Source organism: Apis laboriosa, unplaced genomic scaffold, assembly GCF_014066325.1.
Source record: "Apis laboriosa isolate Shangri-la unplaced genomic scaffold, ASM1406632v1 scaffold11_cov152, whole genome shotgun sequence".
NCBI lineage: Eukaryota > Metazoa > Arthropoda > Insecta > Hymenoptera > Apidae > Apis > Apis laboriosa.
Genome location: NW_025221020.1, coordinates 1,642,801 through 1,669,447, shown reverse-complemented (window position 1 = coordinate 1,669,447; position 26,647 = coordinate 1,642,801). Strand labels below are relative to the sequence as shown.

General features: G+C 46.6%; 1 protein-coding gene across 3 annotated transcripts in view; it reads right to left on the bottom strand.

The window, feature by feature from the left end:
• The window catches only part of LOC122717095 (protein dead ringer), an 88,174-nt gene that overhangs the window by 7,936 nt on the left and 53,591 nt on the right, over positions 1 to 26,647 (bottom strand). For all 3 annotated transcript variants that reach the window (XM_043940830.1, XM_043940848.1, XM_043940838.1), the window contains exon 5: positions 16,850 to 16,922. In XM_043940830.1, coding sequence (XP_043796765.1) covers positions 16,850 to 16,922 — 73 coding nt within the window. The remainder of the gene's footprint in view (positions 1 to 16,849; positions 16,923 to 26,647) is intronic.

The window sequence follows — 26,647 nt, the reverse complement described above, 5'->3', positions numbered from 1 at the left end:
CGGAGAGCAAATGGCAAAAAAAGAATAATGACGAGAACAAGGCAACAACGTCCCAACGTATCTCTAATAATAACAGCGAAATAATCCCGCTACCGAGCGGAGTTTTCCTTTGACAGACCTACCAGCGATGAAAAAAAAGGAAGGAAGAAAAAACAAAACGAAGAAAACGATCCACCAATATAACTCTCTCCCTCGATTCCTTCCTAATAATAATAATAATACTACTACTAATAATAATAATAATAACAATAATCATTATTCGTCCGTATCGAGAAATAGAAAACTCGTCTCGAATGAAATTTTCGCGAATATTCTTCCGATTTTTGTATATTTTGAACCGCATTTCCCGTATCTTCCCGCACGGAGGACGAAGTTAAAGGAGACGGATGATCGGGCGGTGGCATCGTATCGGTGGATCGTTTATCCGCCATCGAGAAGGACGAAGGGGGCTGCCGCCATTCCCGGCCTCGAGAGTGGAGGCAATAAAACGTTGCAGGCCGGGGTAGGGGAACCGGCAATTTCGGGCTATCGAGCGTGGTCCCTCCAGCTTTATTATTGGCCCTGCAATTATTGTTGATATACGCGCAACCCGGCAACCCAGGCATAATGTTCCTATATAGGGCGCGGCGATAAAACCTGGCCTCGCAAAATGGCGCCCGATTCTTCCCTGCCTCCTATCCTCCTCGCCACGGACGGGGCCTCGCGGACTCCGAACCCCCTTCGTCGTCCCATCCGCGTACATCCACTCGTATCTCGTGCTTTTTCTTCGCTCCCTGTGCTCCTCCACAAATCATTCCCCGCGCGCGCGCGCGCGCGTTGTTCCCCTTCGAGGAAAATGGCCGGTTTCGCTGCTCCTCGCTCGCTCCATATAACCAGGGAATAAATTCGAGAACGATGGAGGACTTTAACTTCGAGGAGGCGGGAAGACAGATTTTACCCCCTTTCGAGCCCCCCTCCCCTTGTTCCTCCGAAAAGAGAAAAAAGAAAAAGCGAGGAATGGAATCGAGAAACGGATAATCGAGTGTACGGATACATACTTGGAGTATATACTTCTCCTTCCCTCGGAGAAGAAGGTGTGGAAGTCGACGGGAGGAATGGGTCTCATTGTTCGACAGGAATCTAGCGGCGAAGGGGGAAGACGAGGAAGAAGATACGAAGATAAGTGGAAAGAAATGGCGAGGGGAAAAGAAAACGGGGGGGAAGGAGAGTGAGAGAGAGAGAGAGCGGGAGGAGAAGGAGGGAAGGAGAGTGAAAGGAAGAGAGAGAAGAAGCATTTCAGGATGCGATTACGACTTTTCTTGGTAGGGCGTCCAATCAGCAGTTATTTTTATAATGGCCGCCGCCACCGCCGCCACTGCGGCCGCGTCCCGCCGTTGTATTCGAGCCGTAGCGAGCCGCAATGGTGGCCATTGCATGCTCGCTCCGACCAGTCAAAGTAGCCATTCGACGTGGCGTACAGGCGTTATGTACCTATCGGTGTAATACATAATTCTCGGCGCGCTTCGTTGGGAACCGAGGGTACCGAGCGCACAACACCACCACCACCACACGAGCCATCCGACTGTCTCTCCGATCCTCTGCGTATTTGTATTTGCGTATCGTCACCTACATCGCCGCCGTCTTCAACGAAACTCTCGAAGAAGCAGCGAGCGACCTCTTCCTCTCGGAACGTCGTTGAAACGTCGAAGCGTAACGAAGATGAGAAGAAATCGTATCGGCTCGATATTCCGAGACGATATCGCGATGGAATCGCGAAGCGTGAACCCGTGACGGTAGATCGTAACTTCGCGTTTGCCTTTTTCGCTGCTGCCTCTTTTTCCTTTTCTCCTCTCTCTCTCTCTCTCGCTCTATTCCTAATCCATATTCAGCAGAGATATACGGCGAGTCCTCTTCCCCCTCGACTTTCCTAACTCGTCTAATTTTTCTTTCTCTCCTTTTACGCATCCCCACCCACGAGGACGGACGAAGCGAAACCTGGATTGACATTCGACGAAAGCGACGAGCTTCTTCTCTCCTTCCTCTCCACTGGAACGTGATCGTGCGGAATGGTCGACGCGCACCTCTCGCCCCTCTCGCTACCCTCGCCCCACCGCGAGTGGGGGTAATTGGTATAGGAAACAAAATGTTGCGTTTTACGAGTTATCGCGAAGTATATTGGGCGGGCAAGATTGGCGGGCCGAAGAAGGAGTGCCCGATCTAATAACGATCGACTATGTCGGAGGCCTTTATTAACCGACGCAGAAACTGCGACCCGGCTACGCGGCTGCTTTAAAAACCCCCTTTCGGGACGCGCGCGAAACGACTTTTCCCAGAATCTCGCGTGACCACGGCCCTCGAATCTATCCAATATAACCCCTCCAATATATGTGTACGTGTACACACGTATATATACATCGCGCGTCGATTTCTTATCTCGATTAGACGATGTCTCAACCGTGTTATTTGCCGGCATAAAGGGGAAAAAATGGGAAAGCCGTGGCCGATTCGAGCGATATAATTGGTTCGGGTAATATAATTCCCATTCGAGTAACATAAATTTAATATCTTTGCGCGAACGAGATGAGATCGATTTTTAGGATAGATAGTTTCTTCCCCCTCGTATATACGTCCGAACGTATTTCGATCGCTTGTAAATACGAACGAAACGAAACCGCTACTTTCAACGCACGCTTTACGAGCTAATTTGCGGCGTTGCGGCAATGGTATCCGAAGAGAATCGAAACGTCTCCCTTCGAAACTATTCGTTGGGGAACATTCGGAGAGCTTAAAATAGCCTCGAACACTCCGATTACCCGTCGAAAATGTACACACGTCGAAAATGAAAAAAACGGTTACCGTTTTATTAATAACTTTTCCTATCGAAATATAACAAATATATATATATATATATATATATATATATATAATACGTACTTGATAATAATCGTGCCTCCTTCTCGCGAGGAAGAAAGAGAGGGGAGAGGAAGGAAGGGTGGAAACGGAGAGAGAGAGAGAGAGAGAGAGAGAGAAGGAAGGACTTTGTTCGTGGGTGAACGGTTTAACTTTGTTAGCGGCCGGTATTATCGGACGGACGAAAAAGACCGGGATTGGCATTGCGAAGAATAGCCGGGAGGGGGTGGAGTTTCATATGAAATACACGCGACATTTACTGCCTCCACCGGGCCGGGGCCCCTGCAAAGACGCAAACGCATTATAAATAGAACTTTCTCTCTTTCTCGCTCTCGGCCACCCCCGACCCCGGAGAGAGGTGCCATGCCTCCTCGCCCTTCTCCTCCCCCCCCCCTTCCCCGCGCGCTGGAGGCTCCTTCCAGCCCTTCCAGCCCTTCCGCCGGGCCACCAACAGATCGAGAAAGGGTTCGAGGGAAGGAGGGAGAAGGAGGGAGGGAGGGAGGGAGGGAGGGAGAGAGAAACCAGCCGCTACAATCCGCTTTATAATCTTGTTAGGATTTCGCGGAAATATTGGCATAATTTACGATCCGTCTTAGCCAAGTTAACTGTCAAGGGAGTCGCGATGGAGCGTGGAGAGGCGAGGGGGGAGGGGAGGTTGCGACGTGCTTCTCGCTTTTGCCACGCCAAACGCGAGTCGCGTACACGTTTGTGCCTCTTCCATCCGATTATATATATATATATATATATACACTTTTTTTCTTCTTTTTCTTTTTATTTCCTTCTCTCTCTCTCTCGTAAGTAAATTCTCCAGATGGATCCATTTTCCAAAAAAAAATCGATCGATTATGAATTATCAATTTAAAAAGATTTAAAAAGATCTCATTCTCTCTGGAACAGTCGATTTTTAAATAAAAAAAAAGAGGAAAAGAAAGGAAAGATTATCGAATTCGCATTGTCTCGAAATCGGTCCGGAAACGGAGCCTAGAGCTTTGGCGCGCATCGATCCCCATCGACGTAACACGAGCTCGAGTGGGATTATCGCCCTATGGGGGCAATTCTGTCGTTGGTAAGAGCCTCTCTATCGAGGCATCGAAATCTCCCCGACTAAAATAGAAGCAACCGTAGGCCACTTGTTGCTCGCTCGATCAAATAATTGTATCTCCTCTGGTGGCATGGCAACCCCCCTTGAGTGCCGGGTGTGGCTTATAATTCGTGGGTGGCATCCTTCTCTCTCTCTCTCTCTCTCTCTTTCCCCTCCTATAATCCCAGGGAAACAAAACTTTTGTATCGCGTGCTACGGGAGTTCTTAATTTCCTCCCCCTCTCGCCGAAAAAAGTCTCAAAAAGTTCGTTCGAAGTTGTCAATGACGTTGTCTTTCTCCGATCGAATCGATCGCATCTTCGTGTTCTTCTCAAAATAAATAATCCACTTAAATTGATCGTTAATAATTTTCTTCACGAGTTGGAAGAAGTTTCTCAAGAAGCTTCTTAATTTGTCCATAGGCTGATAAGATCGCATTCCTCGCGGCCAATCGCTGGGAGGAGGAGAGAAGAAAAGGAAAAAGAATGATTCTCGATGTCGAAATTGGAAAAGGAATCTTGTACAATTGAACGTTCTCGACATTTGTTTCGGCTGTCCGAAATTAATATCTGTTCGCGCTAGTTGGCGTTTCCTCGCGGGGATGACGGATCAAGAGGGGACGGAGGATAGACAAAACAAGATTGGTCGGGCGAGGGCGTGCCAACGAATAATTCCACCTCGTCCGTCTTCGTCCATTCGTCCCCTCGCTTCGCCCATTCGTCGCCCTTTCGACTCTTCTTTCTCTTCGTCGTACGCGGTCACGGTGGAGGACGACCTGGGTGGGCCCGGCCGTACGATGACTCGCGACCTATATCGCGCCCGTTTTTTCCTCGGCAATAAAATCTTGGAACGCGAAATCATTTTACTTACGAGGGAAATCGAGTGTTCCATCGTTTTCGAGAGGATTTTTCGTCTCGATGGAACGAGAGTTCGAGCGGTGGCCTTGGCGCGTCTGCGAAGAGACGGAGGAAAAGACGAAGAAAGGAAGAAGAAAAAGAGGAGGAGCACGTCGACGACGACGAAGGCGAGGACGGTCTCGGTGGCGATCGCGAGCACGAAGGATGGAAGGGTGGGGGAGGAGTAGCGACGGTTGCCAACAATGTGGCCGAGTGGAGTTGGACGGGACGTGGTAGAACGTGGTAGAGGTTGAGCGAGGGGGAAAAGCGGAGAGATTTGGGGAGGGAAAAGGCGAGAGAAAAATGCGTGGAAAGTAAAAAGCGTGTGTGTTGAATCCTGGACGGAGGGGGATCGGCGAGGAATCGGTAATTGGAAAGGAGCGACAACGAATCGGGCGAGAGGATTCGTAGCGAGTTCTCGAGAATCGAAGAGTTCCGAGAAGCTGCGTCGTCTTCGCGGCTATTTACAGGGTTATAAAATACCAACGCGAACCGTGATATTGCGGTTGGTCGCGTTATTGTCCGATGCCAGGCGTAAATCAACCTATATATCGACCTCGCAGAAATAACTTTCGATTCGTGCTTGTCATCCTGCCAGAATAAGGGTTTAAGTCCGTCGTTGCGACGGCCACCGTCACGACCCAAATAATCCCCGACTCGTTGTGGCCATGCGCGGCCCCCGGCTCCTCCTCTCCTCTGTATTGCGACGCGAATTCGTCAGGGATCGTAAACGCGCCGATACGGCTCCGAGGCTCGAACCACGTTGTTAATCGCGGCGAGCCAGCTCGTCGCGCGGTAATTATCTCCGTCGAACAACCTCCTCGCGACGCGGCCGTCGTTCCTCCGTCTTTGGACAAAAGCTCGTTAAACAAAGTTCGTCGAGCTTTGACCCGCGATATTCGTTGATTGCATGCCGATCCCTCGATCGGCTCGATGGATCGTAAAACCTCGAAGCGGAGGATAAGTACCATTTAGAGAAAGGTGGCGCCAGTCAGGGATAAGTCTCGGTAAAACAATCGGCGAGAGCGTCGATTCGTAACTAAGAAGGTTTCGTCGAAGGTACCGGTTGTTGTGTGTACCATTCGAATGGGAAGAAGGAATGAAAGGCAGGCGTAGAAACGAGGTAAGAGGCGAGGCGAGGCGAGGGGAGGAGAGGCGAGACGAGGCGAGACGAGGCGAGGCGAGGCGAGGCGAGGCGAGGCGAGGTAAGGGGAGGAGAGGCGAGGCGAGGAGAGGAGAGGCGAGGAGAGGCGGGTCGGGGGGAGGGCGAGAGAGGGTTCTCGGTAGTCCCGGTGGTGGGGGAGACGATATATCAAGAACCCCCAGAGCGATCGGCGCTGTTGTGAAATATTAATAAGCAAATTAGTTCAGACTTAGTGGCCCGCCAATACTAAACCGGCAGGATGGAAATGGCCGTTGGCCGTCTACAACGCTCGTATTTCACTTCCCACGCCCGGGCACCGCGTCGTCCGCGTCGTCCAGCCTGCACACACAACCCGTTCTCCCATTTCTTCCCTCTTCATTCCTCCTCCACCGCTTCTTCTTCTTCTTCTTCTTCTTCTTCTTCTTCTTCTTTTCGTCTTTTCGAGAGACGAAAAAGAGGGGGGAGAGGGGGCTCGATCGCGAAAAACTCCACGGTCCGCCCATTAATCAATCGTCCCCGGTGCAAACGATCATTCTTGTCACCCGTTTCGCGTCTAAGCGAATCGGTGGAGCGGGGAGAGCGAGCGAGAGAGAGAGCGAGAGAGAGAGAGAGAGAGAGAGAAGGCGAGGAGGTGTCGGGGCAAGAATTCGACAATTACGTCACGGGAACGTAACGGATGATCGGTCGGAGAACGGTCGGCGTCGAGACGTCTAGAATGTGCGAACGTCATCCTGCTAAATGCTTTTCGCTCGGCTCGCGTGCGCGAGCTATCTATAGCACTGGAACGTGCCGGAGAACCGTGCCGCTTCTCTTTCCCTCTCCCTCCCCCTCCCCTCCCTTCGCATCCTCTCTCTCTCTCTCTCTCTCTCTCTCTCTCTCGTTTCTTCCCTCGCGAACACCGAAGCTGGAAGCTACCCGGTCACTTGTCCGCGCCGCCATGGAAAATGTAGGTCGAATTCGAGCACGAGCGCACGACTAATTGGACAGGTGTGCCGCCGCGACGTCCGAGGTATCCCCCTCGCCTCCCTCCCCTCCCCTCCCCTCCCCTTCCCTCCCCTTCCCTTCCCTTCCGCAAGACTCCAAATTTCACGGCACACGCGTGCGATTCGAGCACCCAACCACCACCGTTCGATTTATCTTGGAGAGATAATTGCTCGCTCCTCGAGATACTTTCCGTTCGCAAGGGGTTGTTGGTCGATCATCGCCTCCTCCTTCCCTCCTTTCCTCTTCTTTCCAAGCATCGATCCAAGCGAATTCCACTCGTTACGAAACGAGAGTGGAAGAACGATTTGGGTAGGGAGCGAGGAAGAGTAGTAGCTTTGTTCCAAATTCCTCGATAATAATTCGGGATGAGAAATGACACGGGATCCCCTTCCCCCCCCTCCCCCCCCCTTTCCGTTTGCGTGGCAAAGGACTACCGGTGTTGGAACGGCGGCGGCGCGGTCGGATCGGCATTATAATAATAATTAATGTGGAAGTGGAATTTTTCGGAGGTTTCTCCGCACGAAAACGCGATTTCTCCTCTTCTTCGCAGGGCGAATATCGGCCGGGGGGCATCAATCAAATGGGTGCACGTCGTTACATCCTTCGGGATTCCGAATAATTGCCGATGATTGCTCATCCCTCTCTCTGTTTTTCTCTCTCTCTCTCTCTCTCTCTCTTCTCTGAAACCACCGCAAATCGTCCGAAACTTATCACGAAACTTCTCGGAAACGCGAGGACGATCGACCGGCGTTTCTCTGATTTGCAAACTACCTAGACCGAGAGAGAGAGAGAGGGAGAGAGAGAGAGAGAGAAAGGGAACGATCGATATCGAGAAACCAGTCAAATGCGCGAAGCGATTAAACCAAGTTGGAGCATAGAGCGTGCCTACTCCTTTTCCAATTTACGAATTCCTCGCGAAACGATCCCGGTACCAGCGTCTCCCTCCCTACTACCCCTTCTCGTCGTCTCGTGACAACAGCAGGAGACAACCCTCGCGAAAATGCACGGCACTCGTCGTGACTCGACTCGTGCAACCCTTACCCCCTATAGAGAAAAACAAGAGAAGAAGAAAGAGAGAAAGAAGAAAAAAAGAAGCTCGTCTCGTCTGTAAATTACCCAATCGAGAAACCAACGAGGAGTTGCTCGTTGTTCCACAAAAATATTGTTCTTTACGTAACCGAGGGGAAAGAAAAGGAAAGAAAAGGAAAGAAAAAGAGGGATGGATAGCGAAACTCCTTTGGCAAGCCAAGGATGTAAGAGAAGAAGTAGGGGAAGGATCGTTTTTTCGGCGTAAGCTCGGTGCAATGGTTCGCCCGCTACTAGAAGAGAGACGAGCGTACGCAGGATCCTGTAATCCCGACATAATCCCGATTTAAGACCCACTAAAACCAGCGGGTGGCCCTAAGCAGCCCGATCGTCCGACAAGGACGACGAGGGTGGAGACGGGCAGAGAGAGAGAGAGAGAGAGCGAGAGCGAGAACGAGAGAGAAAGAGAGAGAGAGAGAGTGGCCGCGTGCTGGAAATCCGTATTGGCTCTCTCTTCGCCGTTTCCGAGAAAACATTTAGAGGAGGTTTACGAGCGATCCGTCAAAGAGGAAATCCATCACTCGCGGGAACGGGGAGAGTCCGCCCATCGTCGGGACTCTCTCGGCGCGGCGATGCGCCGCGCATAGGACTTTATTTCGTTTTATGGAGGTAAACGTGGATGGGTGTTTATGGACAAGCTGAATTGACTCTGTCTGTCGTCGTCGTCCAACGTCCACGCTCGGCCCGTACATTTGCTCGTACAAGGTCGTAAACGCGATAAAACGACATCGGAGCGGAGATATTATGAATAAAAGTGGGAAGCGGAGTGTCCACCAAGGGAAGGGGGATCCTTTCCGAGGCGAGAAAGAGAATCGAGGAGAGAAATCCTCCGATTCCGTCTTCTAATTCGGCCTTCTAACACCGCTCCCTAACGGTACAGGCCCGCTATGTTTGCCGATTTCATTCTCGGCCAGGCGGATCAGAGGCCTGCTCCTTTCGTTGGACCGCGACGTCCTCGCTTATTCCCCACGTTCCGTGATCAAAAACGGTTGACGAGAACGGTTTCCTTTCCTTTTCCTTTTCTTTTCTTTTCTTTTTTTTTAAAAGGCGAGATTACTCGAGTTCCCAATTATACTTTACACAATGTATAATCACGGTTGAATCACGCGTCCCTTTTGCCGCCGCGCTACGATACGTGATCGAGAGTCGGTTTTGGAATCTGCGCACGCGGATCACGGGCGATTCTTTCTTTTCTTTCGCCATTTATCTGGTTGAAACGGCGATTATCGACTCGAGCGGCGCACGTTCTCGAGAACGAGAACGTCTCATTTCCCGTCGTCATTCTCTCTCCCCCTCCATTCCCCGCCCATTTTTCGCCTTTTTTCTTATTATTCCCGGTATTTGGTGCCGGGAGCACGTTCGTTAGCCGTTTGCTCGATAACAGCGCCTCGTCACGGCACACTGCGCCTAGTTTGAGCTTCGCTCACCCACCACGCAAAATACGAGCTACAAAAAATACCTCGCGAAAATAGTCCGACCCTGTGCAACCCTGAAGCGAGGGGGATGAATCGTATCAAGGTTTCGCGTTAATGCGCCCGGGCGCGGGATTAAAGGCTGGCCGACGAAACGGCCGACGAAAACGTGGAACAGGCCCGGGTGGAGGCTTTATTACGTAATAAATATTAAAATTCATACGGGTTGCACCTCTACCGAGAATCGATCTTCGACCGGTCCAAAGGGACGGCTATAAAAGTTTGGAGGAGGAGGAGAGAGAGAGAGAGAGGGGCGCTCCTCTGTGCCGAAAGGCAGCTCCTCTCCCTTTGCCTCGTACGACGCTATTTTACTTTTATTCGAGCAGATCCATTCTCGGTTTACGATCCGCTGCTGCTACGCCCTCTCTCTCTCTCTCTCTCTCTCTCTCTCGAGCGTCTTCGCCGTAGGGGAGGGGGGGATGATCGAGAGACGAAGAAGAACGTTCCTTGTCCCGTCGCGGTTCGATCGATTAATTAAAAAGAAGGGGGTTATGTAGGGAACGTAGTTGGAAATTCGATCATCGAGTTACGATGATCTTCTGAAACAATATCTTTTCGAGAAAGATGAAGGTGAGAGGAAGTGGAACTTGGATTCGTATATCGGAAGGACAAATTTAATTAACGTATCAATTTTTTCCAACACGTAACATCGTTTACGTAACGAGAATGGAACGACGCCAATTACTCGAATTAAACACTTGCCTATCTATTTATCTATCTGTTTCGTATATAAAATGAGTATTGGCTTCCGTCTAAATATCCAAATCGTTGGGATTGTAAAGCTCGATTACCGTTTTTAATCTTAATATAGAATCGATTATATTATTATTTCATCCGTTGCACATAGGATCGATTAAAATATAAGAACGATAAGATATCTTAAAATTAAGACGACCAACGAATTAATAAAGGTATAATTAATATTTTTACAGCTTTCAGTTTAGTTACGTCATGATTTATGGTGTATCGAATATCGTATGCCGTTGAAGAAAAATAGAAAAAGAAACATCTAATTACCGACTTTTCTCGAGGAATCCTCCCTTTGCTCTTTCTTTCAGAGTTAAACTTACGAACAAATATATATATATATATATATATATATATATATATATATATATATATTTTATAAAACACGCACCTTAACTCGTTAACGAAAATGAAATTAAATTATCCTTCTCTGGAGAAATATCCATTAAGAAGAAGAAGAAAAAGAAAAAGAAGAAGAAGGAGGAGGCGAAGAAGGAGAAGAAGAAGAGGAAGAAGGGGAAGAGAAGAGAACGCGACTGGTAACAGAGTTTTAACCAAATTCCAACTAGAATGTTCGCGTGAGAAGAGGCGCCATTCAGGTTCTATACATAGAATACCGTGTGGCAAAGAAAAGGGAAACGGTGGAGGCTTTTTCCAAGTATTCCTCTTTCTTCGGCGGGCGAGGGAACGAGGGAGAGGGAGAGAGACAGAGAGGACGCGATAATCCGCGAACGGGTACAAAGTATCGGCCGGTGAAAAGAGCGAACGTGCGACCGTATGCGCGGAGACGCGTTGTGTACGCAGACGGCACGCACGGCGTGCTCGTTCACAAGTGTGTAGCGAAAAGTGTTCGTGCCGAACACGTGTTCCTCGCCGCTAATGCGTTACCCGCGCCGCGTAAAAAGGTATTTTTCTCGAGGCGGTCGTAACGCGACTCGCGACCCTGCCCGGTGCAATGCACTTATACAACCAAACCCAACCCGAGTATTATTGCCCCGCCGAGTATTATTATCGTTCACACTCTTGCTTTCGCGCCACCATCATAGATAGCCACTCGATCGAGAATTCCTTTTTTCCTCTTTGTCCTTTCGAACAGAGAGAGAGAGAGAGAGTAACATTGTTGAAAGCTCGTACGAACAGGGGATTATCGCCTGTTCGATAATGGGATGGTAAAGATGATACCGGTCGAAATGAAATTGTAAAGAGGTGAAAGCATTCGGATGTCGTTCTTTTAAAGGGAGTCGGTGATGATTTTTCTGGTATTGGTCATCCTCGAATAGGACGAGATTATCACCTATTCGATAATGGTAGGGTAAATTATATAGATATTTCGGGTGTTAATATTGTTAGAAAAAAGTATATCGCAAATTTCTTCGATTACGTTGATCAAACCCGAGAAAGTAAAACTAAAAAATAAAGTTAATGAGTGATTATTTATTAAAGAAGCTTGATCCGCTTCTCATATTCAATTCTCGGCCGTTTGGCGTTATTACGTTTTCGAACGATAAATTATCGAAACATTATAACTATTAAATTTTACCCATCGCTGGAATCGATACGAAATATAAAATTGAAGAAGAACGAGTAGCTCCTTTTTAAAAATTTTTTACATCTCCATTAACAATACCTATATAACCCTGTTAGAAGCGTCGTTACGAGGGCGAAATCAGTTAATAATCTAGAAAAAAATGACAGAGAAAAAAGAAGAAGAATAATTTTACATCCTTTAACAATCTATAACCTAATGTTGGAAGCGTCGTTACGCGAAATTAGTTAAAAATCGAAAAAATGACAGAGAAAAAAAAGTGAAAAAGAAAAAAAAGAAGAATAATTTTATATCCTTTAACAATCTATAACCTAATATTGGAAGCGTCGTTACGCGAAATTAGTTAAAAATCGAAAAAATGACAGAGAAAAATAAGTGAAAAAGAAAAAGAAGAAGAATAATTTCACATCCTTTAACAATCTATAACCTAATGTTGGAAGCATCGTTACGAGGACGAAATCAGTTAATAATCTAGAAAAAAATGAATAATCTAGAGAAAAATGAATAATCTAGAGAAAAAAGAAGAAGAATAATTTTACATCCTTTAACAATCTATAACCTAATGTTGGAAGCATCGTTACGCGAAATTAGTTAAAAATCGAAAAAATGACAGAGAAAAATAAGTGAAAAAGAAAAAGAAGAAGAATAATTTCACATCCTCTAACAATCTATAACCTAATGTTGAAAGCGTCGTTACGAGGGCGAAATCAGTTAATAATCTAGAAAAAAATGACAGAGAAAAAGAAGTGAAAAAAAAGAAGAAGAAGAAGAAGAAGAAGAAGAAGAAGAAAAGTATTGGTAGCGGAAAACATATAGTGCTTATCGAAAGGCTTATAAAATCGAGCGGATATCATTAAGCGGTCCTCGTGGGAGTTGTTGGCGCGTAACCGGCCGTCCCGCGAGGATCGAGGGCTGAGCGGGGCGCGGAGGGGAAGGGGCCCAGAGGAGTAAGATAATAACGCATTCGACGAGAGAATGGCATTTGCTCTCGCGCGGTCGCAGTATGAATTACATCGGCGATTGAAACTCGTTCGCGATGCTAAAAGAAAATAAAAAAAAAAAGGAGAGGGGGGAGAGGGGGAGAGAGAGAGAGAGAGAGAGAGAGTCCTCGGGCTGTCGAGGAGGTGGCGGGATTTGCATATTAAATGGCTTGAGATTTATAACGGTCGGGGCCCCGAAGAGGTGCCAGCAATACGCGCGATAAATAAAGAACCTTCCCTCCGCGATAAACGCTGCAACCTTCTTGCTCCGCCAAACGTTCTTCGACTATCCCTCCGACGCGATGTGTGAGAACAACGACGAACGTAATCTGCTAACGTACGTATCCTCGATCGATCGTTTATTTTCTTTTTTTTTTTTTTTTTTTTTTTAAAGAGGTGTAATGTAACTCGCGGGATATTGGGCGGGGAAAAGAATGTTTTTCGGTTTTTATCACTGGGAGGAGGGGAGGAGGGGAGGAAGGGAGGGATTGGAGGGTGAAACGGAGGGTGGAAGTTAACTAAGTTCCAATTATATCTCTCGAGGAGAGGAAGGTGTCCCCTTTGATCGGGATGAACCGGTTCCAAAAGGAAGGCGGTGGAAGTCTCGCGGGCCCGGGCCTTATCCCCGCCAATTACGTTCCGCTTATGCGAATTTGCGCGTTCCGGTTGCTCGCCTCGTCGGCTCGTTTGATATACGAACGAGACGAAACACTTTGTTGCGAAACGACCTCGTAATATCTATTACCGCGCCGAATTTACACAGGTTATCCGGGAGGAGAGAGATGGAAGTGGTATCCCGTCCGGTTGAAATCTCTATCGATGATCAACTTTACGATCTTTTAATTAAGATAATCCCGACATTACTGCCAGCCGGGGAGAAGAGATCTCTCCGCCTCGAGCTCCGTGTCCTCTTGTGCGAGAAATCGAACGTATTTCGAAAATTGAAAATTTTATTAATGGAAAAAGTGAAACTGATTGAAAATTTCGAGCAAAGTGCAATTAAATAACGTTTATTTCGTTTTTTTTCTCTTCACGATTATTTGCAAATTATTATTACGTTTCGAACGACGAATTATCGACTGTTAAATTGTACAGGGGATGAGACTCAAAAAAAGAGTCTCCCGCGTGCAAAACGTTTTTAACAAAGTAAAGGTAAAAGGAAACTGGTCGGTCGCCAATTTTCACTTTTTAACAAGTTGCAGATGGAGGATTAACAGGTCGGGATTGGTGGCTCCACCAAGGGTGTGGGGAATCGATAACAAACAGAGAATCGTGGATGGATCGACTAATGTAGAGGGATGTGATGGATGGTCTTTTATATCTGTGAACGTGGCCGAGGTGTTATGAATCGCGTTAGCGTCGAATCATTGTTCACGTCGACACAATAACAGGCCCCGCGGGGGGGCGGTACCCCCGGCTTTTCGTTCCAGCTTCTTCCCCACCCCCGATACGCTCCTTTATATTCCCTCGTCGCAACCCCTTCTCCCCCTCCTCTCTTCCTTTCTTCTCGAGCCACGATTTTAATCGACCTCGTAAAGATCGCATCAACCGGCCATCGATCCTCGCTTTGATTGGAAATTTATATTATGCCAGCGACGATAACCTCGTGCTTCTCGCGAGGCGAGATTTCTTAGAACACGACCCTGCCCTTTTCTCCTCCTCTTGTGTTTCTTGCTGCGGCGGAAACGACGTTCAATTTCTCCCGCCAACATTCTACTACCTTCAATTGATTTTAACCAAGGAAGGTTCGATTTCTAATTATTACTAGGGGATAACGTGTCTAGGGGATTTCGTGTGAAAGAGAAGAAGTACGGTTAAGTATCGCCAAGTTTGTATTATACATAAATCCCGTCGATCGATTTGAAATTACATCGATCTTAATATCTTTTTTTTTCAAGGATAAGAATTTTCTATTCTGTTTTTTAAATTCTATCTCGTAATTTTTTTTTTTTTTTCCTTTTTCAACGATACGGTCGAAGCGAAATTGTGAAAAGGAAAACGCGAAAGGGATAGAGTTTCCAGCGAAGGTGTAAGATTCTTAAATTCTACCTCGTAATTTTTTTTTTTTTTCCATCGATCGTCTTAATATCTTTTTCGAGGGATTAAAATTAGAATTTTCTATTTTATTTCTTAAATTTTATCTCGTAATTTTTTTTTTCCATCGATCGTCTTAATATCTTTTTCGAGGGATTAAAATTAAGATTTTTTATTCTATTTCTTAAATTCTATCTCGTAATTTTTTTTTTCCATCGATCGTCTTAATACCTTTTTCGAGGGACTAAAATTAGGATTTTCTATCCTATTTCTTAAATTCTACCTCGTAATTCTTTTTTTCCTTTTTTAACGACTTACGGTCGAAGCGAAATTGTGGAAAACGCGAAAAGAATAAAATTTCCACGGAAGGTGTAAGATTCTAAAATTCTCGTAATTTCTTTTTTTTTCCATCGATCGTCTTAACATTTTTAAGGGACTAAAATTAGGATTTTCTATTCTATTTCTTAAATTCTATCTCGTAATTCTTTTTTTCCTTTTTCGACGATACGGTCGAAGCGAAATAAGGATAGACACCTCGCTGTTTCCAAAGAGGTGTAAGATTCTTCTCTCGTAAATTTCATCTCGTAATTTCTTTTCTTTTCTTTTCCCTTTTTCAACGATACGGTCGAGAAGTGGAAATGGTGGAAAACGCGAAAGGGATAGAGTTTCGCTGTTTCCAGCGGCTGGTCAAGATCTAATTCGGTCCGTTCTGACGGACGCAGATGCAACGTATTATCGAACCTTTTAACCACGTGGACGTTTACGAGGCGTCGGGATGCGCGGATCCCTTCTCCCGGGGATCCCACGTGTGCAGGAAACGAGATGCGGGTGCGCACGTGCGCTTCGTTTTCCTCCTCCAACGGCCGGCGAACGTAATACGCCTCGTAATTTTCGCAACTCACGAAACTCGAACCCCTTTCCCCTTAACACGGTGACACGCATTCCAAACCCTATCCTCCTCCTCCTCCTCCTCCTCCTCCTCCCCCCTCTCCTCCGTCGCTCGATAATTTTCAGCTCGGTCCTCCATCGCTCGATCGGACGAAGAAAAAAGAGACGAGATAAACTCGTGGAGATCGGGACGTTCGAGTTCGTTGCGCTCGGCCGATAATGTAGAGATCCGAATATAATCGAATGGAACCGAATTCCGAACACCTTGGCACGATTTCTCCAAGTTCTCGGGACAATGGGTTTCTAAATACAACCGGCCCCATTTCTTCGAAACGATAACGTGATCGTCTCTCGCGCGGATGATGAGGACGCGCGAAGTCTCGAGGATCGAGGGTAAAATGGAGAGGGGGATGGTGGCACGCGTAGGTGGTCTAAGGTTAAATCGGTTTGGAGATTGGGGGAGGCGCCCCCTCCCCATCACGTGGACATGCACGCGGGATTACGAGAGGGATCGTAAAGGCTCGCGCGGAACGCGACCGCTTGCCAAGAGATCGCAATAAGTCTTCGCCTGTTGGATGGAGACAAATGCCGGCCGAGTCCGCGCGGATGAAAACTCGGGCTCGTTCCAACATTCGTCCCGATCCAACCGAGGAATCATCGGCCTTGGACGTCGATCGGGACGATCAATATTTGCGAAATTAATTCCCGGACGATAATGAATCCCGCGGCGCGGGGGTCAAGGGGGGCTCCTCCTCCTTTTTTTTTTTTTTTTTTTTTTTTTTTAACGAGCGCGGCGCCATTTCGCGTCACGTTTGCTTGACGTCGAACCGTCGTCGATACCTTTTCCTTTTATTATTTACCCTTACCGCGGGTAATATCTCGTTTACCCGGGCGTCACGATTGCTCGACGATTATTGCAATCGCGTGTATTATTATTATTATTATTATTATTATTATTATTGTTATTGTTATTATTATTGTTATTGTTATTGTTATTGTTATTGTTACAACATATTGTCTCTAGGGAATAATAATAAAAAAAAAAAAGAAGAAACGTTGGAACGAAGAGGGGAGGGGGGAGGGGGGAGAGAGAGAACACTTACCTCGTTTTTGCATGTAACTGAAGAGATCGTCCAGGAATTCCTTCCTTTTCGGATCGTCGTTGATCTCGTAAAGCTGAAAGAACGAAACCAAAGGCAAAGATAAACGTGTTTGCGTCGATTTTTCATCTTCGATCGGAATCGAAAATCGATCGATCGAGTGTGTATATGTATGTGTGCGTGTGTGTGTGTGCGCGTGCGTGTGTGATCGATTTCCGCGAGGAAATCCGGATTCGTAGTTTTTTTTCCTCCTTGCCCTCCTCCTTTTCGCCCACCGCCACCCTCGACGGAACGTTACGGTTACCACCACGGAATAAAACGTTACGTTCGAGGGCCAATAAAAACAGGAGTGAAACAAGTGTGCTCATAGCGACAGGCAGATTAGTTAGCTCCGATTATTAATGATTCCGTTTAACCTGCCCCATAACCCGAAACCCCCTCGACCGAGGCAAAGCCGAACTCCCTTCGGGGCTGGCAGGGCCCCGTATTATCATATTTGTTATGTACGATGTGCTATATCTAATCCGAGACCCTCTAATTGCTTTTATAATACAACATTCCCCTCCCCTTCTCTCTATCGTTCCTTCTCCCCCCCCTCTCGTCAAACGGGAGAGCCGAGTGAGGCAACGATTATTGGAACTAATTGCCGTTCCTCGACCCGTACCTCCCCCCTTCACTCCCTCCCTCTCTCGGATCCATCTCGATTCCCGGATCGGATCGGATCGGATTCGAACCGTTTCGAACGATCAACGCGCTCCTTTATCTCTTTCAAGCGACAGCCGCGCTTGAAACTGTCACCGCGCGGTAAGACGATAAACTGAGACGTGGCCAAGGTCCAACCAACGATCACCGCTTTTAGAAAATTGCCAACCGCGCGTTTCCTTCCTAACCGCTTAGATAGGAAAAGAGAGGGGAGAAGGGGGAGGAGGAGGAGAGACGTTGAGCTCTCTGGATCATCGTTTGGAGTGACCAATTTATGAAATTTCTTAGAATTGTTCGTTGTTGCTGTTGTTGTTGGCTCGTCGTTTGAAAACCCGTTTCCGCTCGTACGTGTGCCGTCCGCACGGCATGAATTTCATCGGAACGAGACCCGAGGGGTGAATAACAATTAATTTGCCGCTGCCAAATTCCATCGGTTCATATTCCGCGGAACGTTGCCAACGAATGTGTGCCCGCGGTTCGAAAGGGGGAGGGGAGTATGTAAGGGGATGAGGGAAAGAGAGAGCAATGACCGGCACGAGGAGAGGAAAACGTTTTCACGAAAAATCTATCCGTCTCTCTCGATCGTTCAAAGGTAAAGCCTACGTGATAAATTAATTTTACATGTTTTGCACGCTCGATCGACGCGTTTCCACGATTGTTACATCACGCTTGATCATCATGCGCATTACGAATCGCAATTAATAAGCTTGTTTCGCCGGAGAGATATAATATTGGAATATTAAAAGTGTGAATATTTTTTTCTTCCTTCCTTCCTTCCTTCGCTCGTTCCAATCGATGCCAAATTTCCACGATTATAATAATTCGGTGTCAACGCGTTGGATAATGGAAACTTTGAATTGCGCGCTGATCAATCATTTTTTCATTTTTCTTTTTTTTTCCTTATTATTCAAAAATGACCGATAACGACTGCGAAAATATGCGCATCGCGTTATCCAAGGCCACGAGACAGGTGCCTTTACAATTGGTAACGCCTACGATCGCGAGATCGTACTCGTATAGCGTTATAAGATACTCGTCGTATCTGCGGAATTCTTAATGATAGACCGGCGGAATAATTAACGAGCAGACTTTGATACGACGGGTGGGACGGAGAGAGGAGAGAGAGAGAGAGAGAGAGAGGAACGGAAGAAACGCGTTTTTTTCTTTTTTTCGTTCACCGAAATGGCCGTTTATATCACGTCCTCCTCCTCCTCCCCTCCTCCCTTTATTCGTACGCGCATTCCATCCGCGCGTTTCGTGGCAACGCCCTAGCCTCGATCTCATCCACCACCCTTGCAACGGACCTGGTGAAACGAACCAACAACGACTGGACAAACGAACGAACGAACGAACGAACGGATGGATGGACGGATGGATGGACGGACGGACGGACGGCATTTCTCAAGGGCCATTTTGTACCACTTTCTCGTGTTTTTTCTTTGGCTGGACGAGCGATGAGCTCGTTAGGGGCAGCCGGAGGGGGAGGACGGAGGGTAAAAGGTCGGAGAAAGAGGAACGAACCGAGGCAAGGCCGTGGAGGAAGGGGAGGAGAGAGAGAGAGAGAGAGAGAGAGAGAGACAGAGAGGGGTTCTTCAACCAGCGTATATTGATTGATCTACAGTTAAGCGGAGTGACGGCAGCCACGTGAAGATCCACGAGAGAACCGGCCTCCGTTGCTCCATCTCCCTCCCTCCCCCCTATCCTTCACCACCACCGTGAAAATAAAGAGGGGGCGAGCGGAATTTGCTCTCGATGATGCATGCTCCGCGGCCCCGCCCTCTCCTTCTCATCCACTGACGGCCGGTGAATAATAATTCCTGATACAGCCGACGGTCGATCGGCTCTACTTTGCGGTCCTCTTCTTCGAGGCAAGGGGGAGGGACGCGCGTCCTCCGATGATCGATGTACCCGCGCGCACCGCGCCCCCTCTAGCGCCACCTCCTCCCTCCCTCCCCTCCGCGAGAAACCATCCATCCGACGCGGGACACGGTTGCGTCCTTTTATCGTCCCAACGATTAACTATCGTTAGGGATCGAGAAACCCCCGCGCGCCTCGATTCATCATCTCGATTCTTCGAGGTAATGGGGATCGAAATAATCGTTCTTCCGGGATATCATTTTTACTGTTATCGTTATCATCACGCTCTCCCCAAACTCCATCCTTCTCTTCTATTTTTATTTTCTTTTTTTCTTCTTCTTCTTCCCCCTCTCTCTGTTCTTCCTCCTTTTAACCGGGAGTTTTCAACCGGGGAGGAAAGTTCAGTTTCGATCGTACGCCGCGTTCACGAGGAAGGAACAGGAGGAGGCAGGGAGGGGTTTACGAGCTCGAACGAGTCGATTCGGAAACGAGAGGTGAGCGTAAAATTCGCCGAAGAGAACGAAAGCGTGTGGCGAGAGTGTGTCGTTTCAACGCCACGTTACTTTTACGACGAGTAATTATCGATGCACGGCGACGACGCTCCTTTTTTTCTTCTTCTTCTTTCGCTTCTTCCACTTCTTCTTCTTCTTCTTCTTCTTCTTCTTCTTCTTCTTCTTTTTTCCTTGCCGAGATTCAGATAACTCGCTCCCTTCCGGCTGATAAGGAACGGCGATAACGGTGAAACAGGCGGTACCGTTGTCGCCACGTTGTTGCACGGTGTCTTCGACAGATTGCGATCGGAACGGTTTTCGCTCGCATAAAATCGAGGGAAATTACCGTGTCTCTCGCTCGGCGAAAAGGGAAGGGAAAGATTCGAGTGGAAGAAGGAAGAATTTTTTTACGAGGAGCACGCTGGCTCGTGTTTAATTAGGTGTCTCTAGTGTCTCGGTTTCGCAACAACTAAGGTACCCGTATACCTTGGCGCCCCCGCGGGGTCAACTTCCGGTCGTAAAAGCTTTTATAAGGGTGCGTCTCGGAGCGAAACGGAAACGGGTGCAGCCTTAAATAATGCGTCGAGGAGGAGTCGTCGATGCGTCGTTCTTCTGGGAACGCTTTATCCGCCAGAAACACTTGCTCGAGAATTATTCCGTTCGAGGGAATATATTATAATTGGAAAAGTATGTGATCGGAGACGAAAGGATGTTTCAGAAGAGGGCAAACTGGAAGCGGATTTTATTAGCGCCATCGTCAGGATGATCGTTCAAGGGGACGAGGTGAGCCGAGGTATCGAGTCGTTTCGAGTCGGAGGAGGAAAATCGGTCGGGGGGATGAATAATAAGCCTCGCAGCGAAGGCAAACAACGCCTCTTCCTGTTTCGATTGATTTACGAGTAGCGCGGCTTGCCTCACTTGGCCCCCGCGCATTTTATGTCTTCCAGTTGCCCCCGCCTCGGAACCATCCTGCAAAGAATCGATCCAAGGAGAGACTAAACAATTCCGATTTTTCAATTTCGGGTACAAAATTTTCGCTTCGAAGCGGAATTAAACGAATCGAGACGAGTTTAAAAGAGTTTAAGAGAGGGGGAGGGGAAGAAGGAACGTGAACGTTGACATTGTCTGGAAACGTTCGGGGGGGGGGGGATATCAAGATCGCGGTTTATACGAGCGGCCGTAATAACCGCCGCCGCTCCCATTATCCTCTTCCAGGGCATTAAAGATAGCGGTGGTAATTATTATGATTACGATGAGAATAGCGCGTATAAAGCGCGCCACGCTTTTATGAAATCTTCTTAACGTCAGGGAAACAACGTCAGAGATCGTAGACCCCTGCTGTTTGCTTCGCTATCTCACTAATTGCCAAAAATATATATATACAAATCGAATAATTTTGTGAACCATGGATTCGATGAGAATTGAAGAAAGGAGAGAATGAGAATGAGAATGAGAGAGAAAAAGAAAACTTTCGTCGAAATTCGCTTTCTCCTTTGATCGTGAATGGAATGGATCGTAAAATGATTACAGAATGGCCAGATACGGGGAAAAATAAAAGAGGGGGGGGGGGGGGAGGGGTAGGTGGATTCGCGGAAACTCGAGCTGGTTGAAATATCGAGGAAACGCGGATTGTTTGTACTACCGGCAAAGAAGCAATAAGCGTGACGTGGACCAGCCCCCTTGTATATATCCGAGGGAAAGGTTTATATCGAGCCGGTTTTGTCTCCGGTTTCCTTCTCGCGTCAACCATCATCGCGACAATAACTATGCGATTCTACACGTGGGCACGTCGATAATTACAGTTTCCGGAAGAAAATCGATCGAGGATATCGAATTAGATATTCTTCCGATTCTCCAAATTTTCGATGTCTAACCTCGATAATTATATATTGTGTGGAAAACGAAGCAAAATCGGAAGATATCGATGTATTTTTTTCTTAATTTGCTTCGAATCATTCGACATTTAACTTCAATAATTATATACTGTGCGAAAAACAAAGCAAATCGATCAAAGATATTCTTGATATTCTTCCGATTCTCCAAATTTTCGATACCTAAATAATTATATATTGTGTGGAAAACGAAGCAAAATCGGAAGACATCGACGTATTTTTTTCTTAATTTGCTTCAAATTTTATTTTTTTCGATCATTCGACATCTAACCTCGATAATTAATTTGCTTCGAATCATTCGACATCTAACCTCAATAATTAATTTGCTTCGAATCATTCGACATCTAACCTCAATAATTTTATACTGTGCGGAAAACGAAGAATCGAATTAGATATTCTTTTGATTCTCGACTTCAAATTTTATTCGACATTATTCGACACCTAAATCTAACCTCGATAATTACATAGCGTATGGAAAACGAAGCAAATTAATCAAGGATATCGAATTAGATATTCCTTCGATTCGATATCTAAATCTAACCTCAATAATTACATAGCGTATGAAAAACGAAGCAAATCGATCGAGGATATCGAATTAAATATTCCTTCGATTCTCGACCAAGTCCAAATTTTATCGGATTATTCGACACCTAAATCTAACTTCGATAATTACATACAGCGTACAGAAAACGGAACAAAATCAGAAGACGTCGACGTTTCCTTTTTTTTTTCTCAACTCGCTTTAAATTTTATCATTCGACACCTAAATCTAACCTCAATAATTATATCCTGTGCGGAAAACGAAGCAAATCGATCGAGGATATCGAATTAGATATTCCTTCGATTCGACACCTAAATCTAACCTCAATAATTATATACTGTGCGGAAAACGAAACAAATCGATCGAGGATATCGAATTAGATATTCTTTCGATTCTCGACAGTTCAAATTTTATCGGATTATTCGACATCTAAATCTAACCTCGATAATTATATACTGCGGAAAACGAAACGAAATCGGAAGACATTGACATATTCTTTTTTTTCTTAATTTGCTTAAAATTTTATCGGATCATTCGACATCTAAATCTAACCTCAATAATTACATAGAGTGGAAAAGAAGAAAATCGATCGAGGATATCGAATTTGATATTCCTTCGATTCGACACCTAAATCTAACCTCAATAATTATATACTGTGCGGAAAACGAAACAAATCGATCGAGGATATCGAATTAGATATTCTTTCGATTCTCGACAGTCCAAATTTTATCGGATTATTCGACACCTAAATCTAACCTCGATAATTACATAGCGTATGGAAAACAAAGCAAATTAATCAAGGATATCAAATTAGATATTCCTTCGATTCGACACCTAAATCTAACCTCAATAATTATATATGGCGGAAAACGAAATCGGAAGACATTGACATATTCTTTTTTTTCTTAATTTGCTTAAAATTTTATCGGATCATTCGACATCTAAATCTAACCTCAATAATTACATAGAGTGGAAAAGAAGAAAATCGATCGAGGATATCGAATTAAATATTCCTTCGATTCTCAGTTCCAAATTTTATCGGATCATTCGACACCTAAACCTCGATTTACAGAAAAATTACAGAAAACGGAGCAAAATCGGAAAACGTATTCTTTTATTTTTCTTAATTTGCTTGAAATTTTATCGCAATTTCGTTACACGGATAATTGCAATTTCAATAATATTGGATAATAAAAGAGCGGAGACATCGAATTGGACGTGACTTTGATCTTCTGCCGGACCTGCAATACGAGGTGTATCGGGGCAGATGGGCGGAAAAAAGAGAAGGACACGATGATTCCGTCCGACACCCATTATCGGGAGCAAATCAATCGGCTTTATTCGAACGATATCGATTCGCGGAAAGAGAAGAGGCTTCCCTGGGTCAGCCTCTAATCCGAATGAGGTTTTCCTCGCGTTTATTCGGTTTCCTTTGACCGAAAGCTACCGCTCCGAGCTTCGAGGAGGAATCATTGACGTTTTTCAAGCGATCCGCCCTTGTCCGCTCCGAAAGCTTCTTCCACCTTCTTCTTTCTTTATCCCCTCGCGGTGATTGCCCGATGATTGCCTCTATATACCGCAACGAAATCTTCTCGCCACCTTCCACGGAAATCTCTCCCTCTCTGAGAAGAGAGACTCGCGTTTCATTTTTATCCTCCGCGACGATAATCGAAAAATTTCCTAATTTTCTCGCAAAAAACATCTCGCGACTCGATCCTTCTCTAAAAATTTGCATCTCCGCTTCGTTTTTCTTTTGGAATTCCACCTATCGATCTTTCCAAAAAATTTCGTTCCCTGCTCCGCGAGAATGATTTCGAATTTAATTATATTCTTCTAAAAAATGTATTCTTCCGGAGAAAGATGCACTCAGATGCAGCAAAAGAGAAAAGATGGAGGAATTCGCGATCGACTCGAATTTCCATCCTTCCAGGAAAAAATTCCCAACATCTTTACCCCTCCTTATTATTATTCAGATATTAAACGGGTGAAAACGATAATTTGGAACGTGTCGCGAATGGAGCCCGCGAAACCGGGCTGAAAACACAAACAAAGAGGCCTGGCCTAGCTTAAGCGACCAAGGAGGTCGAGAGACTTTTCTTTTTTTTTTTTTTTTTTTTTTTTTTCCCTCTCCTCTCCTCTCCTCTCTCTCTCTCTCTTTACGAGGCAAAGGGTATAAAATACAAGGAACGAGAAGAAGGTTGACGTTCGATGACGCCAGATGTCGGCGTCACAAAGAGGGAACGGCATAAAGAGGCGAGTTCGTGGTCCCTTCGCGTCCTTCCACTCTCACGGAGAGTCACCGATACGCCGGGGATTTTATGCCCGTAGCTGGAAATATTAAATCGCACCTAAGCACGTTTTATGTCGACCGCCTAATAATCTCCACGGGCTGTTTCTTCCTTTCTCCAGCCGCGGAACCAGTCAGTCAGTTTTCGTCACCCCGGCCCCCAACGGGAGGACGGCTCCGCAGGCCACGATCTCGAAACACCCGCCCGCAACACGGCCACGTCCCCTCACGTTTCACGCCACGAAATAATGATCGTTGGTGGCCGTTGGTCCACGCCCAATTTATAAACACCGTCACCTATAAAACTATCTCCCACCTCCCCCTCTTAAATTTCCTCCGTACGATCCTCCATCGAAACGAAACGCGGAGTGGTTTCTAAAAATTGAAGATAAAAGACTCTGCAAGAAACCGTGCCACCGTCCGCGACGATGCTGGAAGAAAAGGGGCGAAAAGAGGAGAGGTTTGGCAAAAGGAATCGGCCCTTTTCTTATCTTCTTCCGTACGCTCCTCCATCTCTGTCAACAGTTCAAATATTCGATCGATCGAGATCTCGACGACGTTACGATTACAATTACGCTCGTCGAGAATCAACAAAGCTTTCGAAGAATTTTCCAATTTTCCATTATTCAATATATATATATATTATGGAGAAATATATATTGGCAAAATCGCGAGTAAAGTGGCTCGAGTTTTCGATTCAATTTGGAGGAAGGCTGGCACGGCAAGGGGTCAGAGACCCGGTGCAAATACGTGTTAACCAGCGCGTTAATCTTTCCTCGTTGCACGTTGCTGCTCCTTTATCAACCGGTGGCGGCCAATAACTTCCTTCCTTCCTTCCTTTCGAGGCGAGGCGAGGCGAGCGGAGGGGGCCTTTCCAATTTTCTTTTTACCCCCAGCTCGGCGGGTAACGAGACAAGGAGGGGGAGATCCTCGACGATTTACGATCGCGAAATTTAATTCGGTAGCTCGTCCAATTTGATCGCGGTATCGCGATACCGAGCTCGCAGGGTACCGTAATTCCCACTTGCTTTCGTCGCATCCCGAGAAAGGAGGGAGGGGGTTATCTATAAAGATCTATAAAGATATTCGAAGAGGGGAGAGGGCGAGATGATATTATTAATCGTCGAGCGAGCTCGGATAGGGGAACAACAGCCTTCTGAGTGGCCAGTTTCGCGCTTTCGAGGTGAGGAAAAGGGAGGGGAGGGAGGGAGGGAAGGATCAAACGGAGCTGAGCTTCGATTATAATAAATCAAGACGCGAATAATGAAGGGACGAGTACGGGCGCAAAGGATCCGCGATCGAATCTTCGAAGATCCTCCTCGTTGCACCAATTAATGTTTCGAATCGACCCGAGGGGATCGAGACCTCTCTCTCTCTCTCTCTCTCTTTCTCTCTCTTCACCATGCGCGATTTCATTCGATTTTCTTTTCTTTTCATTTTATATTTCGGTATCTACTATTGACAGGGTGGTCAAGTTTTACGGGATCATCGATCGATAGAGTGTATTTAGGAGGAGGAGAATTTCGGATTTTCTCGGTCTACGACCCGAGCAAGTCGCGGTCCCACGCGAAAACACAGCGACGGCATTGTCTTCTATCGCGGGGAGGGGAGGGGAAACGGAATCACCCTGGACTTAGGACTCCATGGGAAGATCAGCCGCGCGTCCGCCTCGAATTATCGCGTATTGGTACGCGGGTAGAAAGGAAGGGAGGAGAGAGAGGGAGAGAGAGAGAGAGAGAGGGTTGGAGGGAAGAAGAGAAACACGGAGGGGAGGCTCTCTTATTAACGAGGAAGCGAAACAACTCGCACCGACATGCTAATCGAACGAGCACACAGAACGCACGGTCGTTCCTGGCCGCGCTATCAACGGCCATCTTTGTTCCACCGTGCCTCCGCGATTCTTCACCGCGATGGGAATTTATCGAACCGTGAAACGATCCTCGCCTCGATATAAAAACTTTCGAAAAAAAAAAAGAGAGAAAGAAAGAAAGAAAGAAAGAAAGAAAGAAAAAAGGTACCAACGGGAGATCT